Genomic DNA, 17,696 nt, shown 5'->3' on the forward strand with positions numbered 1-17,696 from the left:
CGTTCGAACGACTTTACCAAGACAATTGAACGACTACCAAAATGTTTGAACAATTTTACCAAAACGTTAGAAAAGACTCCACCAAAACGCAAGTGCGACACCAGGCCCCAATTTAGCCACACCCCCAAAAAACGGACTTTACAGGATATCTCAGCGAAATTTTGACGGCTAAAATAACGGACGACGGGCGCGGGGGCCCAGTTTTGCATAAGTACCAAAGATGGAAGCAAGGTTTAAAATGTCCATTAGCTACACGAGGACCAACGGCAGCAGGCAAATGGCGGAGGGGGCAGCAGACATGGTGAGGGGGTCCGCGAGGGAGGATAGAAATAGAGAGATTACTGGTAATCTCTCCATAAACGAGTGCATTTGTTTATGAAGCTTAAAAAGTCTCCCATTTAGAATATGGAAGCGTAATCCAGCCGGAGAGATGTTTTTAATCATTGGGCGGAGTGACGCTCTCGGTGCGCGAACCCGTCCCCCACCCTTACCCCCTTCATCTCCTCAGAGTAGACTCAAGTGCTGTTTATGTCCCATATTAACACTCTCACCTCTCGCCCTCCCCTCGTCCCTGTGTTATAATCCCCCTCCCACCATCACTATAGTACTTGTGCAGAATTGGGTCGGCGGGCGTCGTACCCTAAACATCTGCATTAATCCCCTCTTAGGCGGATTTCACACAGTGCATCTTGTCACGTATGCGTAGAGGCTCACGCTCGTGACGCCGTCTCATGATGTAGTGGATGAGACATTACGTAAAGGCCTCGTTAAGAAATTGGAATGGGCTCCATCATGCGAATGGGGCTTGGTGTGACGGAAGAGTGCGAGGGCTTAAAATTCAAAAGCGCAATCATGGAGACAAGACTCCAAAAAAAAAAAAAAAAAAAAAAAAAATCTACATCAATACACAAAAAAAAACAACAACAACAAAACAATAATATAAGGTCTCACAAATGACAACATATTATATAAAACTATAAAAAACGTGTCATACATGATAAAAATTTTCTTGAAAAAAAAAAAACGGTTATTGTAACACAAAGAATAAACTACAGTAGTGCCGCAAGTTTAATTTCATTATGTGCCATTTGTCTCTCAAATCATCATTTTCCATTGAAATGAATGAAAATGCCGATAATCCGTTTCAACCTTCCCCAAACAAAATTGTGACGCGAATTTTAATCAGGAATAATATCGACTACTCTCACTTCATCAGTATGACACTAATAATAGTCATTCTTCGCAGAGGATAAAGAATATACAACTGTACTACAACTTAGAGCACAATTAGCATTAAGCTAGCAGACTGAAATGTTTAGCTGCTCACGTACAAGTACACAAATACAGTTACAGTGTCAAAACTAGAGAACATTTGAGACAGTATTGTGTAGAAACAGCATGATTTCTGATGTTTTAAATTTGTTAAACACAAACAAGAGGACTTCAAACATTTTACAACTTGCCTTAAATACATGTATGCTTAATGATGTTTACAGGAAGAAACTTGTGTATATATATATATATTTTTTGCCTATGATCTGTATACTGTACGTATACCGTATAGTTTGTACAGTAGTCTACTTGCAAGATGGGAGGAGCAAGATGGCCGCCCTGTGACTTCAACGGCTTGCACGGGCCGTGTATGGAGTGGACTATCAGCTATCCAGTCATATATTCAGGTCAGTGATCATGCGCTACAAGGCTGACCTTTGACCTATGGAATTTTGGGTTTTTTCCTAATTTTTATTTCGAACATGTATATTAAAAAAAAAAACAGGTTATAAAAGTACAATTTTTAAAAAGAAACAGCAACAAAAAATATTTAACAGATTTTTTTTTTTTTTATAAGGACAATAACCAAATTTTAAAAAAGAAAAAAAAAGAGCTATTTTTATGCCTCCTGGTATACCATTTATATGCACATACTCTATACACATACATAATATACACATACATGTATATAAATATTATATACAATAGATAGCTTTTTTTGATTGGCTCTCCTGTAAAATGTCAAAAATGGAGTTAGCCCACTTTTTTGTTCTCAGATCCGCTCCCTCTCAGGTTTGGTGCCCCTCACGGAACTTTGAGGATTACCGACGACTGCACCATAAAAAGTCATCCCTCCCAGATCTTCGTATTTTCCTTCGTCTCCCCTCCCCTCCATTATTTCCAGCCCTTGATTCACCCCACGCTCGTGTCTTGTGACCCCCCCTCTCGCCGCAACCACCACCGAGCGCCTTCTTTGGTCTGGCCCCCCTTGTCTGCTCTCCCTTTTTGTCACCCCCCCCCCCCCCTCCCCCTTCAGCACCAACTCTCACTGTCCATCGCTGGGTTGATCCTCTCATCCCTGATCTGACATCATCCCTGCAATCCTCATCTGTTCCTCGTAGGACAGAACAGGAGAGAGGATAGGAGAAGAGGCAAATGACTGGCCAAGGGGAGCATCAGGCCCGTTTGCAAAAGTGAATGGAAAGTTCTGGAAGAGTCACAAGGTGACTGACTGCTGCAACCTGTGTGATTACATTTTATTTTTATTTATTTTTTTGAAATCATTTGGAACATTTCAAGAGTCTCCAAACTGGTGAGGCCCATTTTTTGTGTTTAGCCAAGTGTTAAGTTTGCCAATTGATTGATGGTTATCGTTCATAATTATAGTAATAAATTAACAAAATTAGAAAACTTTTTATTTTTATTTTAATAAATAATTATTACATATAATTTTATTTTAGCTGACTTTTTATTACAAACAAAAATTTGTGAATATGCTTATGAGGCAAATGATATAAAGTTGGCAATGTCAATTTATCAATAAATAAATTTAAAAAAGTCAGTTTCTATCACGTTATACAAAAATGGTTTCAAACTGATAGTGCAAAAAAAAATGCACAAAAACAATTAATCGTGAATCGGTTTCTGGGTTAGTCCATTCCGTAGCATGTCAAAAAAATAAAAAAATGTTGATCATTGATTTCCAAAGTAAAAGCAGATGATTGCAAATGTTTTATTGTTAAGAAAAATAAAAATAAAAACCCACAAAGATAACCGATCTGCTTTCATGGGGGAAATATTTGCTGGTGAGAGGGTGAAAATACAAGAATTTGGACAATTTGAAATCAAACAAGATCTCTAAAGGGGTTAATCAGTTCTTAAAATATTTATCTATTAATTTTTTCTTACTTGTTGCACCTCGAATGTGTTTATAAATCGTCAGCAGCGCAACTTGCCTCTTTTGTATAAAAAATCTATAAATGAGTTTGAATGATTTTTTATTTATTTTTTGATCTCCACGATAATGTATTTTGTGTTGTTTGTCAATCTTATACATACATATCAATATCAATAAAATGAGAATATGAGAGTCAGTTTGTAATCCAGGGAAGAGGCCACATTTCTTTACAGAATAAAAAAAATAAATACATACAAAACTTTGACCAATAATGAGAATTTGACTAACCTGACCTTGTCGGACAATCTAGCCACGCCCCCCATGCCCTTCCCCCTCACCCAATGGTGTCACCCCCCACCCATCTTAGATCCACATGCAAAGAGCAGTCAGTAATCGGATGAGAGCAGATTTGATTCAAAAAGGTTCCGCCCTTTTCCCTCTTTAAAAAATCTCCACCGACGACGGGATTTAAACCTCACTCTTCTGATTCCCCCTCTTGGACCCCGCTCCCCACCCCCCACCCCCACTTAATGCACTTTACCATCTAGTGCCACCCTCATCCGATAGCAGCCATTTCATGACACGGAATCAACCCGCAACACTATCAATTGTCTTTACTTTCAGCACGGTCACACGAACACCCAACTCGCCCCTCCCGCATGGTCTCCTTTTCCACTTTAGGCAAATGAGAGGCAAATCCGTCGGGTCATGTGTCGTCTGATTCAAATAGTGAGGGAACGTGCAAGCGGAAATCGGGCACCGTCGGATAGCTCATCAATTTCACCCTTTGAAATCACACACACACACAAAACAACACAATTTCATTACATGTTTTTAACAAAAAATTGCATCATATTTACATTTATATTTATTATATTATATATAATTGTATTTATATTTACTATTACATCATAATGTTAAAATATACTAAAAGAGAATGCAAAGACATAAATTGGCTTTATGAAGCAGGACTATTGCATGCGTTGTAGTATTCTTGTGTTGGACGTGTGCCTTTAAGGGGCGGAGTCAGGCTGGTTGGTCTGCGCGTGAGCGTCTGGGCGTGAGCTGTGGCCTACAGCAGCGCATTGCAAGTAAGACTATCCCCGCTGAATATTTTTAAGAATTGATTATTCTGTCCATTAATCAGATCAAATCTTATTTATTTTGCATTAAAGCGTATACTAACAATAATAATAGTAATAATAATAATAATAATTATTATTATTATTGTTATTAATATTATCATCATTATTATTATTATTATTAAACCCAAATTGCCAAAAATGAAAACCCCGATAATTTTCTCCCGATACCGATCAGCTGAAAATGAGTCCGGATCACATGATCAGGATCAGGACATCCCTACCAATTATTGTTTATTTATTTATTTATTTTTTGTAGTGGTTAAATAAAGCAACGTATTTGGTATTGTTGAGTGATTAAATAAAGCAACTAAACAAAACTTTCATGAAGGACTGCAGAAATCAGAAAATAAATTTCTGGTGAGAATCTGAAATTAGAGGATTTGGTCAATTTGAAGTTGATTAATTTGATGATCAATTAGTTATTGATTAATCAATTCATTTTGACACCTCTAATTGCAAGTGTGTCATTTTTTTAAAGTGTTTTTTTTTCACATAATATGTAAAGAAAATAATTCTGTTATTTTTGTGGAAGTTCAAAGCTCATTTGGTATCAGCAGGAATAAAGTAAATCTCATAAGAAAACAACATGTTTTAAATAATGAAATTATTAGCTTTTAATACGCAAAGCAGGAGAAAAATCATAAAATCGTTTGTGACCCAAAAAAAAACCCAAACAAACAAACAAATTTCATTAATTTCTGCCACTCATTGATTTTGTGCATTAGAGGATGAACTCGCTCTTTTAATCACGACATGACCAAATTCAATTGCAATCAACAATTTGGACGCTTGAACACACAAGTGCCCCCCCTTCCCTCCCAATACTTCCCCGTGATGACAACCTGACAGGACGTACTGGTTTGTGTGTACATATAGGACAAATCATCGGAAAAGCAAATAGTTTCACTGTTAAGGGCCTGCTTGAATATTCATACACTCCTGCATGAGCTCGACTGTGTGTGTGCCTGAGTGAATGTGGGCGTGCTGGACCAGTTTTTGTGTGTTTATCGAAGTTTGCAAAGCAACCAAGAGCCCAGTTTGACTTGCAAAAAACGTTACTTCCCCGCCTGCCGCAGGTGAAGCTCAGTGTCAGGGTTTCCGGGCCCGCGCTTGGATGGACGGCGTGAAGTGAAATCACGCAATTGTGTTTCTTTTTCTCGGCGTGGGGGCTTTTTCAGCTCTCCTGCGGCGTCCGTCCCTGACAGTGCCTGACGAGCATCAGCATGGGTGAAATGGAGCAATTGCGAAAGGAGGCAGACAGCCTCAAGGACCAGATTACTGTAAGTATGCGCCATTTTTTTTAAATCACTTTATAATTAATAAATAAAAAGAAGAGCAACATTTTTCTTTGAAGGAGCCCTGGAGATGGCTAAAATGACCCTATAGCAGATTTTCTGTTTCTTTTCAAGCATGGGTTCTTGAGACTTTTTTGTGGGTCTACCCATGATAGATAAGCCTACCAAATTTCATGCTGCTAAGAGAAACTGGCTTACGGGGCTGAATTTTTTTTATATAGGCCTACTGTACTGTATATCTAGGACAAGTTTGCCAAAATGAAACTAAAATGGCTACTTCAAACCAAAATGGCAGACTTCTTATGTCTTTTCGGGCATATGTTCTTGAGACTTTTTTCTGGGTCTACTCGTGATACATACGTCCACCAAATTTCACACTGCTAAGAAGAACAGGCTTTGGGGGCTGAATTTTTTTTAATATACTGTATATCTGTAGGACAAGTTTGCCAAAGTGACACTAAAATGGCTACTTCAAACCAAAATGGCACACTTCCTTGTCTTTTCGAGCATGTGTTCTTGAGACTTTTTTGTGGGTCTACTCATGATAGACATGTCTACCAAATTTCATGCTTCTAAGAAAAACTGGCTTTGGGGGCTGAATTTTTTTTATATACTGTATATCTGTAGGACAAGTTTGCCAAAGTGACACTAAAATGGCCAAATTTGAAACAAGATGGCAGACTTCCTGTGTCTTTTCGGGCATGGGTTCTTGAGACTTTTTTGTGGGTCTACTCATGATAGACATGTTCACCAAATTTCATGCTGCTAAAAGAAACTGGCTTCGGGTGCTGAATTTTTTTTTTTACATATGGTATATCTGTAGGACAAGCTTTCCAAAAAGACACTAAATTGGCCACTTCAAAACAAAATAACAGACTTGCTGTGTCTTTTCAAGTATGGGTTCTAGAGACTTTTTTGTGGGTCTGCTACTAATAGACAGGTCCACCAAATTTCATGTTGCTAAGAATAACTGGTTTAGGGGGCTGAATTGCTTTTTACATACTGTATATCTGTAGGACAAGTTCGCCAAAGTGACACTAAAAATGGCCACTTCAAACCAAAATGGAAGACTTTCTGTGCATTTTCGGGCATGTGTTCTTGAGACTTTTTTGTGGGTCTGCTACTAATAGACATGTCCACCAAATTTCATGTTGCTAAGAATAACTGGTTTAGGGGGCTGTATTTTTTTTACATACTGTATATCTGTAGAACAAGTTTACTAAAGTGACACTAAAATGGCCACTTCAAACCAAAATGTTAGACTTTCTGCGCATTTTCGGGCATGTGTTCTTGAGACTTTTTTGTGGGTCTGCTACTAATAGACATGTCCACCAAATTTCATGTTGCTAAGAGAAACTGGCTTTGGGGGCTGGGCTTTCAAAACATACAAATTTAAGTTAAGTTTGTGGGACCCTTCTGCGTTTGCATCACAAAAACAAACCAAAAACACAGTTGAGCTTTTAGGACATATTTTTCCATCCAAATTTCTCCACTCTGCTCGCTCCCTTTAGGCGGCACGTAAGTCCATGCAGGACACAAGCCTGCAGGAGGCCGTGGCCAGCATCAACGCGGTGGGCCGCGTCCAGATGAAGACCAGGAAAACACTGAGGGGCCACCTGGCCAAGATCTACGCAATGCACTGGTCCACTGACTCCAAGTAAACGTCATTTCAAAAGAAAAACGTTTTTGTTTGTTTGCTAGGTTATGTAAGAATTTATTTATTTATTTTTTGTTGTTGTTGTTGTCGTGCCCGCAGGCTGTGTGTGAGTGCGTCACAAGACGGGAAACTCATTGTGTGGGATAGCATCACAACCAACAAGGTGAGACGAAAAAAAAAAAAAAAAAAAAAAAAAAACTTAGTTACACACCTGTCGCTGTTTGGTTCTCCGTGGGCTCCTGAGGGAACGGCTCAGTGTTTGTCGAGCGGTTAGCGAGCAGGTTTTGTCCTCTTCCAAACAAGACGCCTGTGAGAAAGAAAAAAAAGTCAGTAAGGTGGACTTACGCAACAAGTTTGACTGATACGACTGTTAGGAGTAAGACAAGTTCTTCAACTAAAAAAAATAAAATAAAATAAAATAAATGCTGCTTATAGCAGCTTTCATGAAGATTGGTCCAAAATTAGAAAATATTTTGAAATATTTTATTCTTCATGCTAAAAATAAATAAATACATTAATTAATAAATAAATCCATCCATCCATCCATTCTCTGAACTTCTTACTTCTCACAAGGGTCCCGGGGGGTGCTGGAGCCTATCTCAGCTGGCAATGGGAAGTAGGCGGGGGACACCCTGGACTGGTCGCCAGCCGATCACATAAATGAATAAATAAAATAAATTAATTCATCCATCCATCCATTTTCTTGACCGCTTATTCCTCACAAGGGTCGTGGGGGGGGTGCTGGAGCCTCTCCCAGCTGGCTCTGGGCAGTAGGCGGGGGACACCCTGGACTGGTTGCCAGCCAATCGCAGAATTAATTAATTAATTAATTAATTAAAATAATAGAGAAGCACTGCTGTAATCCCACCTGACAACATGATGTCAAACATTTTTTTTTTTATTATTATCATCGTTTAATTTTAAATGTGAATACAATTCTGTTAGATTTTATTTAAATGTGTTTTATAGGATTATTCAAGCCTTTCAATTTTATATTAAACACATTTTCTGCAGTTATATTAGGGGTTTTTTCAATAATTTTTTTTAAGCCTTTATCTCGATTACTACACATAATTTAATATCTTTGTACTATAATATTAAAATATATTCTATTTCAATTATTTTGGACTTATTTAAATTGTTTACAGTAATTTAATACACATTTTTAAACCACTCTAAACAATATATTTAAATGTAAATTACATTTTTTGTATTATTTAAGATTTTCAAAGCCTTTATTATCTACAGTAATTTATCACGCATTTTTAAACTACTCTAAACAATATATTTCAATGTAAATTACATTTTTTTTAATATATCAACTATTTTAAATATATTCTTAAAGCACGTTTCATCATTTATCACATTTCCAAATAATATATTTATCATTATTTATATTTTCAATTGCACACTTGAGACAGTTTTGTTTATTCTTTTATGGCCAAATTGTCCAAAGCTGTAAACAAAAACCTCAAAATTAGAAATAGCTCTCAGCTTGATATTTTCATAACATCATAACAATCATAACACTTAACTTTTCCATAGTACAGGACCTAGTTTACATGAGCATCACTTCCAGATATACAGAAGATAATATCACAGCCCAATAATAATCAGACGGTTGCATCTACATTACATTTACAGAAACATTTTAATTGTCATTAGATCGCATCAACGAAATGTCAGCAGACACATACCTGGCTTGATATGAAATTCTCTCTCAGTATTGTTGAATCAATATGTGTGCTCGTGGTCCAGGTGAACGCCATCCCCCTCAAGTCGTCGTGGGTGATGACGTGCGCCTACGCCCCGTCGGGCAACCTGGTGGCGTGCGGCGGCCTGGACAACATGTGCTCCATCTACAACCTCAAGGGCAAGGACGGCAACGTCAAGGTCATGCGCGAGCTGGCGGCGCACACAGGCGAGTGCATGGAACCGAAAAAACAAAACAAAAAAAAAACAACAACTTTGCTTCATTTTTCAAGTTTTCATTCCAACATTGCCACCATTGCAGGTTACCTGTCATGCTGCCGTTTCCTCAGCGACAGCGAGATCATCACCAGCTCGGGAGACTGCACTTGGTGAGCTGCATTTATGGTACATGTGGATAAAATGGAATCAAATTGGTTGTCATTGCTCACGTTTCAAAGTAGAGAAATGAACCAGTTAAATAATAGAGGAAAAAAAGGAATATAAATACAGTGTTCCTTCGTTTATCGCAGGTTCATTTTTCGTGGCCTTTTTTTTGTTTTTTTTAAAGGGATACTTCACTTATTTTGCCAATTATAGCAAGAAAAAGTTAATATTTTGTCTATAATTAATTTGATACTTTCATTATTTTTCACATACAATTAGTACGTTTAAAAACACATTTTGCAACTTGCTGTCGACTGAAAATGACATCACATGGGCTCAGGTAACCAATCACAGCTCACCTGTTTTCTAGTTTTGGTCATGTGACATTCACAATGAGCTGTGATTGGTGACCTGAGCCCATGTGATGTCATTTTCAGTCGACAGCAAGTTGCAAAATGTGTTTTTAAAGGTACTAATTGTACGTGAAAAATAATGGAAATGTCTAATTTATTATAGGAAAAATATTAACGTTTGACTGCCAAAAATGGCTAAATAAGTAAAGTATCCCTTTAAGTATTTGCGCGGCCGTACCCCTTTAACCCTACGTCCAATCGGTAAAAAGTAAAAATTATACCAAAATGAGAAAAATATAGGCTCTATAATTGACAGGATTTTCCTAACCTTGCTCTCGCAAGATGAATTCTTGCGGAATTTGTGAGTTCACAAACTCTGGAAAATACATCTTTACCACTCCCGCTGATAACTGCCATTCCAAACCATTGGTGGTTTGGACCAATCACAGAGCGACATTATGTTTGGGGGGCGGGATATGTAACTGTGACAAAACCAGGAAGCCAGCGCCGACGCAGGGGCTAACAGACAAAACTAACATGGACGAATGGATGCTAAAATTAATTGTGTTCTCGCAGAATGACTCACCGTTTCCTTGTTGAATGTTGAGCAGCTAGAGGCGCTTTGTGCATTTCTAGCTGGTAAGATGTTTGTGTTTTTCCCCCCTTCGACAAGAACGAACACGAAATTTTCACCCGTTGGCCGTGATTGGTTAAAACAAACGTGTAGAATGTCGCATCGGCCAATCAGCTCGAATTACTGGACAGAATGTCCCGCCTTTTCCAGACGAAATTACTGTGGAACTATTGCCAGGTTACGGATATCCAATGTCGTGAGTAGTTTTTAGAACGTAACACCCTCGATAAACGAGGGAACACTGTAAATAAAAAACTTTCCTCATTTCCTGGTGGTGGTCTTGGTTTCTAGCGTGCTATGGGACATCGAGACGGGCACCCAGAAGACCATCTTCGCGGGCCACCAGGGAGACTGCATGTCCCTGGCCGTCGCCCCGGACTTCAAGTTCTTCATCTCGGGCGCGTGCGACTTCACGGCCAAGCTGTGGGACATCCGGGAGGGCAACTGCAGACAGACGTTCGGCGGCCACGAGAGCGACATAAACGCCATCGGGGTGAGGGCAACTTGACTCCCATAGAAAATGATATACGTATTACATAATCGCGACGCCCGGTCCTCAACCACCTCCTCCTGCCGCAGTTCTTCCCCAACGGCAACGCGGTCATCACGGGCTCCGACGACGCCACCTGTAAGCTGTACGACCTGAGGGCCGACCAGGAGCTGATCACCTACCAGGACTCCGGCATCATGTGCGGCGTCACCTCGCTGGCGCCCTCCCTGTCGGGGCGCCTCATCCTGGCCGGATACGACGACTTCAACGTCAACATTTGGGACTCGCTCAAAGCGGAGAGAGTCGGTGAGTTGACCCGCCTTAAATTACTTTCAATCGACAATTAAATGTTACCAATTCCGAATTGAAAGCTACCAATCTTGAATTTTAATCTGGCTAATTCGGAATTAAATGCTAGCAAAACAGATTGGGAATCAAATGATAGATTCAAAATCAATTAAAAAATAAAATAAAAATTACCAAATCAGAGTCAGATGCTAACGTTTCAAGTTCAGATGCTATCAATTTAAAATTAAATGCTACCAATTCAAAATCAAATTCCACAGTTTCAGATTCAAATGTTAAGATACTTGACTCATTGGGCCATTTTCAGCAGTAAAAAGTTCATATTTTTATCCAAAACTAATTGGATAACTTCATTATTTTTCACGTACCTTTAAAATCAAACAAATTGTTCCACCTGCTGTCGACTAAAGATGACATCACGTGCTGGGTAGGTAACAACCAATCATGGCTCAGTTTGCTGACCAAACCCAGAGAACAAGTGAGCCATGATTGGTCGTTACCTACTTCCTTCAGGTGATGTCATCTTCAGTCGACAGTTAGTGGAAAAATTCGTTGTTAAAGGTATTCATGTTACATGAAAAATAACTAAGTTATCTAATCCAGATGGACAAAATATCAACTTTTGACTGCTAAAAATAGCTCAATGAGTCAGATATTAGGAGTTCAAAATCAAATGCTACGCTATCGAACTAAAAAGCTTAGAACCACATTTAGAATATTATCAGGTTTTTTTTGTTTGTTTTTTTAACTTCTGTAGGCCACCAATTTAGAACCAAATGCTACTAATTTAGGATCTTCGAATAATTCATAACATGCTCAAATGCAACCAACTCAGAATCAAAGATAAATGATAGATGATAAATGATTCAGCCTCTAATGCTACCAATTCAAAATCAAATTGAACAAGTTTGCATAACATTGGGGCAAATTTTTACATAACTTCTGTGGCGCATAAGTGCAGAATAGCTCGCATTTATTTCGATTTACTTTGTGTAATTTCACACTTGACGGGTGAGCAGGCCTTTTGGGGACCCAACTATTTGTATGGAATCATCACAAAGCAATTCTTTTTATTTTATTTTTTTTCACTCCAGGTGTACTGGCCGGCCACGACAACCGCGTGAGCTGCATCGGCGTATCCTCGGACGGAATGGCGTGCTGCACGGGCTCGTGGGACAGCTTCCTCAAAATTTGGAACTGAGGCCTCGCACCTGCGTCACTATCTAAATTGGGGGGGATTTGCTTGCGAGGATTGTGGTGGGCGGGCGTGATATTTAATCGTGCAAATTTCTGAAGTTGGGTTTGTTAAGGTGAATGAAAATTCCTCTGTAGTTGATTATTGCGTACTGTAGTGGTCTGGCACACTTGGCTGCTGCAGATGAGCGGTCGCCGAACGGAAGCACACTGGATTGATGTCTGTCGTGTTTGACACCAACTATACTGTTTGGTATGCTGTGTTTTATATCAAGCAAACTTTTGTTTTGTTTGGTTAGTTTTCCATTAGATGCTTTTGTTGACTTGCTTTTCTAAATAAAACGTCCTACTTTAGAGGTTTTTGTGTTTGTATTGAATGTGACACTGGCTTGTTCTGACTCCGCCCACCAAATATGTGATAGAGAGCTGACAGATGGGACAACAAAACAGTTCAGCAATGACCCATTTGTCTCAGGACCTACTAATGGATGCTATTGTGCACATGCGAGTGCTACTTTTGGGGGGGGATTTGTTGTAAATACTAGTCAACCTTTTTTCTTTTTAGTGTTTTGCAATGTTTCGCATAGCTTTCTAAACAGACTGTCAAATAAAAAGATTAAATTCCATTTGTCTTCTTGTGTGGTCATTTTGCAAAATTCTGTGAAAAGGAACCCGTCATGAACATAACTAAGAGATTCATTTTTCAAAAATCATTTCCAATTTTATTTTGTAGAAGCTTTTAGACGTACGCCGCCATTATTTACGTCACAACGCTTCCCGTGCGTAGTGACGTAAAATGGCGGTGGTTCTCTGCCGAGCAATGTGAAACGTCTATCAAGAAAGCAAGGTAAGCCTCCGTTTCGTTCTTAAAGGGAACTCTTGAATGCATCTGTTGAATGATGAGAGCACCGCACGTTGTTTATTTTGGAACGTTACAAGGTTTACCTCGTTTCTTTGATTCACGTTCCACATTGCACGGCAGAGAACCGCCACCATTTTACGTGACGTCACTACGCACGGAATGCGTTGTGACGTAAATAGCAATGGCGGCGTACGTCTGAAAGTTTCTACAAAATGTATTAAACTGGAAATTATTTTTGAAAGATGAATCTCGTAGTTATGTTAGTAACAAATAAATAATATAGAGCAAACTTGTCATGACAGCCGGGGTTCCTTTTAAATCCATGCCTGTGTCACATTGCAGACAACCAGACTAATCCCTGCCTGATAGGAGGTTTAAATGTGCAAAAACAAACTTGCAAAACAAATGCATATTAATACTTTTATTCACAATTTACAGAAAGGACAAAACAGGATGAGAAAAACTGCACATGGTGGTAATAAAAGGATGGGGGGAAAGTACAAACTTTACATATAAAAACTTGAGTAAAGAGATTTAAAAAAAAAAAAGAAAAAAAGATGAAAATATTTACAAATTGTTTGCACATCAACAATTCTCCTTGTTCAGAGATACGGCCAGAAGTCTGCGGTCCATCTGGCCCAAACGAGGCTTCTCTGGTGTGGAACCCTTCAGCTTCGTCTGGAATAAACAGAATTTTTTTTTTCTCCAGTTACTTCTTTTTAAATGAAAGTTTTGATGAGTCAGAGAGACAGATCAATGTTTTTAGTTACTGATGGAGCCAATGAAAGGCTAGATGGATGTTAGATGATAGAAAGATATACAGTAGGATGAGGAATATTATACCGTATGTAATGGCTGGTTAGACGCATAATTGATTGATTTAGGATAGATACAATGCTAGCTACAAATAACTAGAAGGAAGCTATAGCCAACGATGCTATAGCTAGGTAGCTATAGCTTAGCAATAAACATATGCCTAATTATAGCTAAAGCAAAAAAAATAATAATAATAAAAAAATAACGATTGCCCCGGCGAGAGCTAGAAATTGATAACTGAAGCAGAAGATGAAAAATCAAAAATCTCAACACACTGTCCCTTTTTAAGCTAGAAATGGCTGTATGGATTGTTAATTCTAGATACCAATTTTCAAATTGCAATTAGAGTACAGCGGACACCCGTTTATCGTGAGATACAATGCAGACCACCCACAATACTGCGTGTGGGGCCACTGGGCTAAAGTTTTACCCTTCTCACATACACACTAACCACATTTAAATGATCACAATTTCGAAAAAAACAATTGCCTAGAAACCTTGACATTGCGGAAGCACAAACAAAACATGGTAAACTGTACTCTAATTACAATTTGCTAGACAATTCACCTTTGGTGTGTTAAGCAGGTAAAATACTCTGCGGGAATAGACACATTTGTTAAGGAAAAAGATTGAATTCTTGGGGGGAAAAAAAAAGAAAAAAAAAAGAGAAAAAAAATGCAGTTTGTTTTTTTCGATTACCTGAGCTTGTTCCCTGTGAGAGTTGAGGATCTGCAGTGGTGAGCGACCTTCTGTACAAGGGAAAAAAAAAGGGGGTAAAACATGCAGTAAATGCAAGTTTTGTCACAATAACAGACCAATAAATAAAAACTGCGTTTGACACGCACGCACCTTTCTGCTTTGGTTTGCCAGAGCTGCCCTTGTTTTCATTGTTGACGTTCTTCACCGCCACGGACACGGCGAGCGGGGACGACCCCCCTTTGGCACCTTGCACCGCCCTGGCCCTCAGCCCCGTGGCCCCGAAGCCTTTGCCCAGCCACTGCGGCTTGAACACCGCCTGACTCGGACTGATGACGTCCAGCGTGAGGCGGCGGGCGCCGGTGGCGGCCTGCGATTTGCCGACTTCCCCCCGCGGTTGTGCGGGAGGGTCCGACGACTCCTTCGCGGCGCCGAGCGTGACGGCGGGAAGGGCGTAGAGGTGGTCCGCCGCGTTTGGAGACTCCACTTCCGCAGCACCGCCGCCGCCGCCGTCGCGGTGCACCTCGGCGAGGACGCGGGCGGACGGCGCTCCCTCCAGGCAGGTGACGAGGCTCAAGCTCAGCCTCTTGTGGAGCGGAGACTCCCGGGCCTCCTCCGCCTCCTCCACGCTGGCGTCGTCCGCTTCGATCTCCACCTCCACTTGGGGTTCCTCCTCCAGCAGCACGAAGGGGCTGCAGGAAGCGGCCCCGCTCCGAGCGGGCGTGGCCACCAGGTGGGCGCGCTCGCTCGTGGAGCCGAAAACGCGCGGCCTCTGAGGGGTCAGGAGGGGCTCCGTGGAATCCAGCTCCTCGCCCTTAAGGACGTCATGAGGCTCGTTTGCGGCGGTGGTGCCGCCGCCATTTCGGGGGACTTTCCCCTCGGCTTCCATGTGGAAAAACATTCCCAGACGACGAGCGAGGGTGCCCACTTTGGCTGCAAACGGAAAGTTACAGATTACTGGTGTCCAATCCTGATTTAATGCCAAAAATAAATGTTTTTTTTTTTTCTTCCAAAACATTACTAAATTTATAGGATATTGCCCATACAAAAATAATGAAGATGGTGGGACGCAACAATAACAGCAATATCGTGATATTAAAACTGCCACAATATACCGTAAGCATGTCACGATATTAAAAGCAGCACATCTGTTTAAAAGAAGAAGAAGAAAAAAAAAAAAAGTCAGGTTGATTTCAATTTGTGCAGTTCTAGCACCCTCTGGTGGCTAGTTTTTTTAGTGCAGTTTAATTCTTACAAGGCATGTTTTGGCCCTTCTATCCATATATTTATATCTATATAACATTTATATATAATATTTTAAATTGCTGTAATGTGCAAAACCACAATATTTGTGTGTGTGTTTTTTTAACAATATTGTGACCTTTTTTTTCCCCCCTTTATCACCATAATATTGTGATAATATCGTATCGTGATTTTTGGAAATCGTTACATCCCTAGTAGATGGTAGGACTTATGAAATGTAACTATTTTTATAAAAAAAAAAAAAAAAAAAAAGTTTTTAGCACACAACTGATAGATTTTTTTTTTTAGACCACTGTCAGTAAAATAGGCAGAGTATTTATTAAAAAAAAAAAAAAAAAAAAAATACAAAATTACTTTCTACTTGACTGAAGAATCGGGCAGGTAATGAGCACCCGAGTATGATTTTGAGTTGCAAACGGTGTAAATACAGCTTTATCAAAAATTACCTCTCATGACTTCCCGGACAGGTGTGCGGGCAATGCCCACGGTGGGCGAGCGGGGATCGCCTCCCTCCAAAGGACCCTCATTTGTCACCTCAACTACTTTTATTCCACCAACCTGAGGCAAATAAGAATGGTTAATGCTGTGTTAAAAGAATTTAAAAAAAAAAGAAAAAAAAAAGTGTCAATTTAAACAACCAAGTAAATCTTTTGTCTGAATTACAAAATGAAGCACACCCCACAAAAGAATATGAGCGGTTTGTTTTGCATTGTTATTCCCTTTCTCATCCTTTAATGTACACAATATCAACCAAGTTACATATTACTGTATACCAAACCGTGATATTTTGACACGTATTCATTCACCATCTGATGGCAACCATAACTACGATTTGGATGAAAACTATAGTTTGACATCAACCTAGTGGTTCATACAGTACCTGAATAGGTGTGCGATCAATGGCCAACGAAGGGGAGCGTGGATCGATGAGCTGGGCGACGTGGGAGTTGTTGACTGGCACTTCTGGCTTGGCTGCAGCCCTCTCAGCAATCTTACTCTCACTGGCTCCCATCTTTACTTTTCTTTATGTTAAACTTGGACAACCACAAGACTCATAAGTGGAGTAATAATGAAAAATAGATTCTTCATTTGGAAATATTGCCTACATGAGAAACCATTTAAGTGCGTAGTACATAATTATGGTAGGTTGAAGAAGGGAGACGTTCATTTCTTGATGTGACATTTTCAAGCGCTTGAAAGCACTTTATTCAAAGAAGTAGGAAACGATCGTAAATGCAAGACAATAAATTTCGTGTAACGTTTTATTTCGGTAACACGCCATATGATTTAAAATATAAGTTTATAGTGTCAGTTCGCAGTGTTAAATGTGAGTAACGACGTGCAAACATTAGCTCACTAACACGCTAGTTGTGCTAATGTCACTTTTTACTTCTTTCAATCGTTACGACGATTACTTCGCATTTACTTATTGTATTGTTAGTGCAATAACGTAGACAACGTCGACATTAAGTCAATAAAGCTTCGAATATATTTCAAGCTTACCTTTAAAAGTAGAAAGATTCGACGGGTGGAGGAGACTTGACACGTTCGTCCAAACACTTGAAATAATGTGACAAACACCCTTCGACAACTTTCTCTCGTACATTTAAATGGCGCGGTTGGGCACACGCTTTTTTTGAATAAGCCAATCAGTGGGCAGGTACGCCCCCTGTATTCGGCGCTGATTGGTTCAGAGCACAGTGAGGGAGAGATAGGCGGAGCTGCATTTTGAAGGGTAAC

At 39.8% G+C, this 17,696-nt stretch overlaps 2 protein-coding genes across 3 annotated transcripts; one reads left to right on the plus strand and one right to left on the minus strand.

Moving 5' to 3' along the window:
• The first annotated feature begins 2,325 nt into the window (after window positions 1-2,325).
• Window positions 2,326-12,945, plus strand: gnb3a (guanine nucleotide binding protein (G protein), beta polypeptide 3a). Of its 2 annotated transcripts, none has more exons than XM_077525927.1 (9): window positions 2,326-2,584; window positions 5,493-5,594; window positions 7,121-7,266; window positions 7,366-7,429; window positions 9,025-9,187; window positions 9,281-9,347; window positions 10,621-10,822; window positions 10,909-11,125; window positions 12,220-12,945. In XM_077525927.1, exons 2-9 carry the CDS (start codon window positions 5,538-5,540, stop codon window positions 12,324-12,326), a joined length of 1,023 nt encoding a protein of 340 aa, XP_077382053.1. In that variant the 5' UTR covers window positions 2,326-2,584; window positions 5,493-5,537; the 3' UTR covers window positions 12,327-12,945. The 2 variants fall into 2 exon arrangements, with proteins under 2 accessions (XP_077382053.1, XP_077382054.1); XM_077525928.1 differs by having other exon boundaries at window positions 2,337-2,495.
• A 642-nt stretch (window positions 12,946-13,587) lies between these two features.
• Window positions 13,588-17,605, minus strand: cdca3 (cell division cycle associated 3). The gene is made up of 6 exons (XM_077526893.1): window positions 17,460-17,605; window positions 16,837-16,990; window positions 16,403-16,514; window positions 14,847-15,626; window positions 14,697-14,746; window positions 13,588-13,859 (listed from the first exon to the last, which is right to left on the minus strand). Exons 2-6 carry the CDS (start codon window positions 16,966-16,968, stop codon window positions 13,767-13,769), a joined length of 1,167 nt encoding a protein of 388 aa, XP_077383019.1. The 5' UTR covers window positions 16,969-16,990; window positions 17,460-17,605; the 3' UTR covers window positions 13,588-13,766.
• Between the last annotated feature and the right edge of the window lie 91 nt (window positions 17,606-17,696).

This window comes from Festucalex cinctus, chromosome 7 (assembly GCF_051991245.1).
Source record: "Festucalex cinctus isolate MCC-2025b chromosome 7, RoL_Fcin_1.0, whole genome shotgun sequence".
Classification (NCBI taxonomy): domain Eukaryota; kingdom Metazoa; phylum Chordata; class Actinopteri; order Syngnathiformes; family Syngnathidae; genus Festucalex; species Festucalex cinctus.

Bases quoted from the DNA above. Each gene is read 5' to 3' on its own strand.
- cdca3 (XM_077526893.1), bottom strand. From the start codon at position 16,968: ATGGGAGCCAGTGAGAGTAAGATTGCTGAGAGGGCTGCAGCCAAGCCA. The intron at 14,747-14,846 runs GTGCGTGCGTGT...TCCCTTGTACAG, and splicing joins TGGCAAACCAAAGCAGAAAG to AAGGTCGCTCACCACTGCAG. The intron at 13,860-14,696 runs GTAATCGAAAAA...TGTTTATTCCAG, and splicing joins CTCACAGGGAACAAGCTCAG to ACGAAGCTGAAGGGTTCCAC.
- gnb3a (XM_077525927.1), top strand. From the start codon at position 5,538: ATGGGTGAAATGGAGCAATTGCGAAAGGAGGCAGACAGCCTCAAGGAC. The intron at 7,267-7,365 runs GTAAACGTCATT...TCGTGCCCGCAG, and splicing joins CACTGGTCCACTGACTCCAA to GCTGTGTGTGAGTGCGTCAC. The intron at 9,348-10,620 runs GTGAGCTGCATT...CTTGGTTTCTAG, and splicing joins AGCTCGGGAGACTGCACTTG to CGTGCTATGGGACATCGAGA.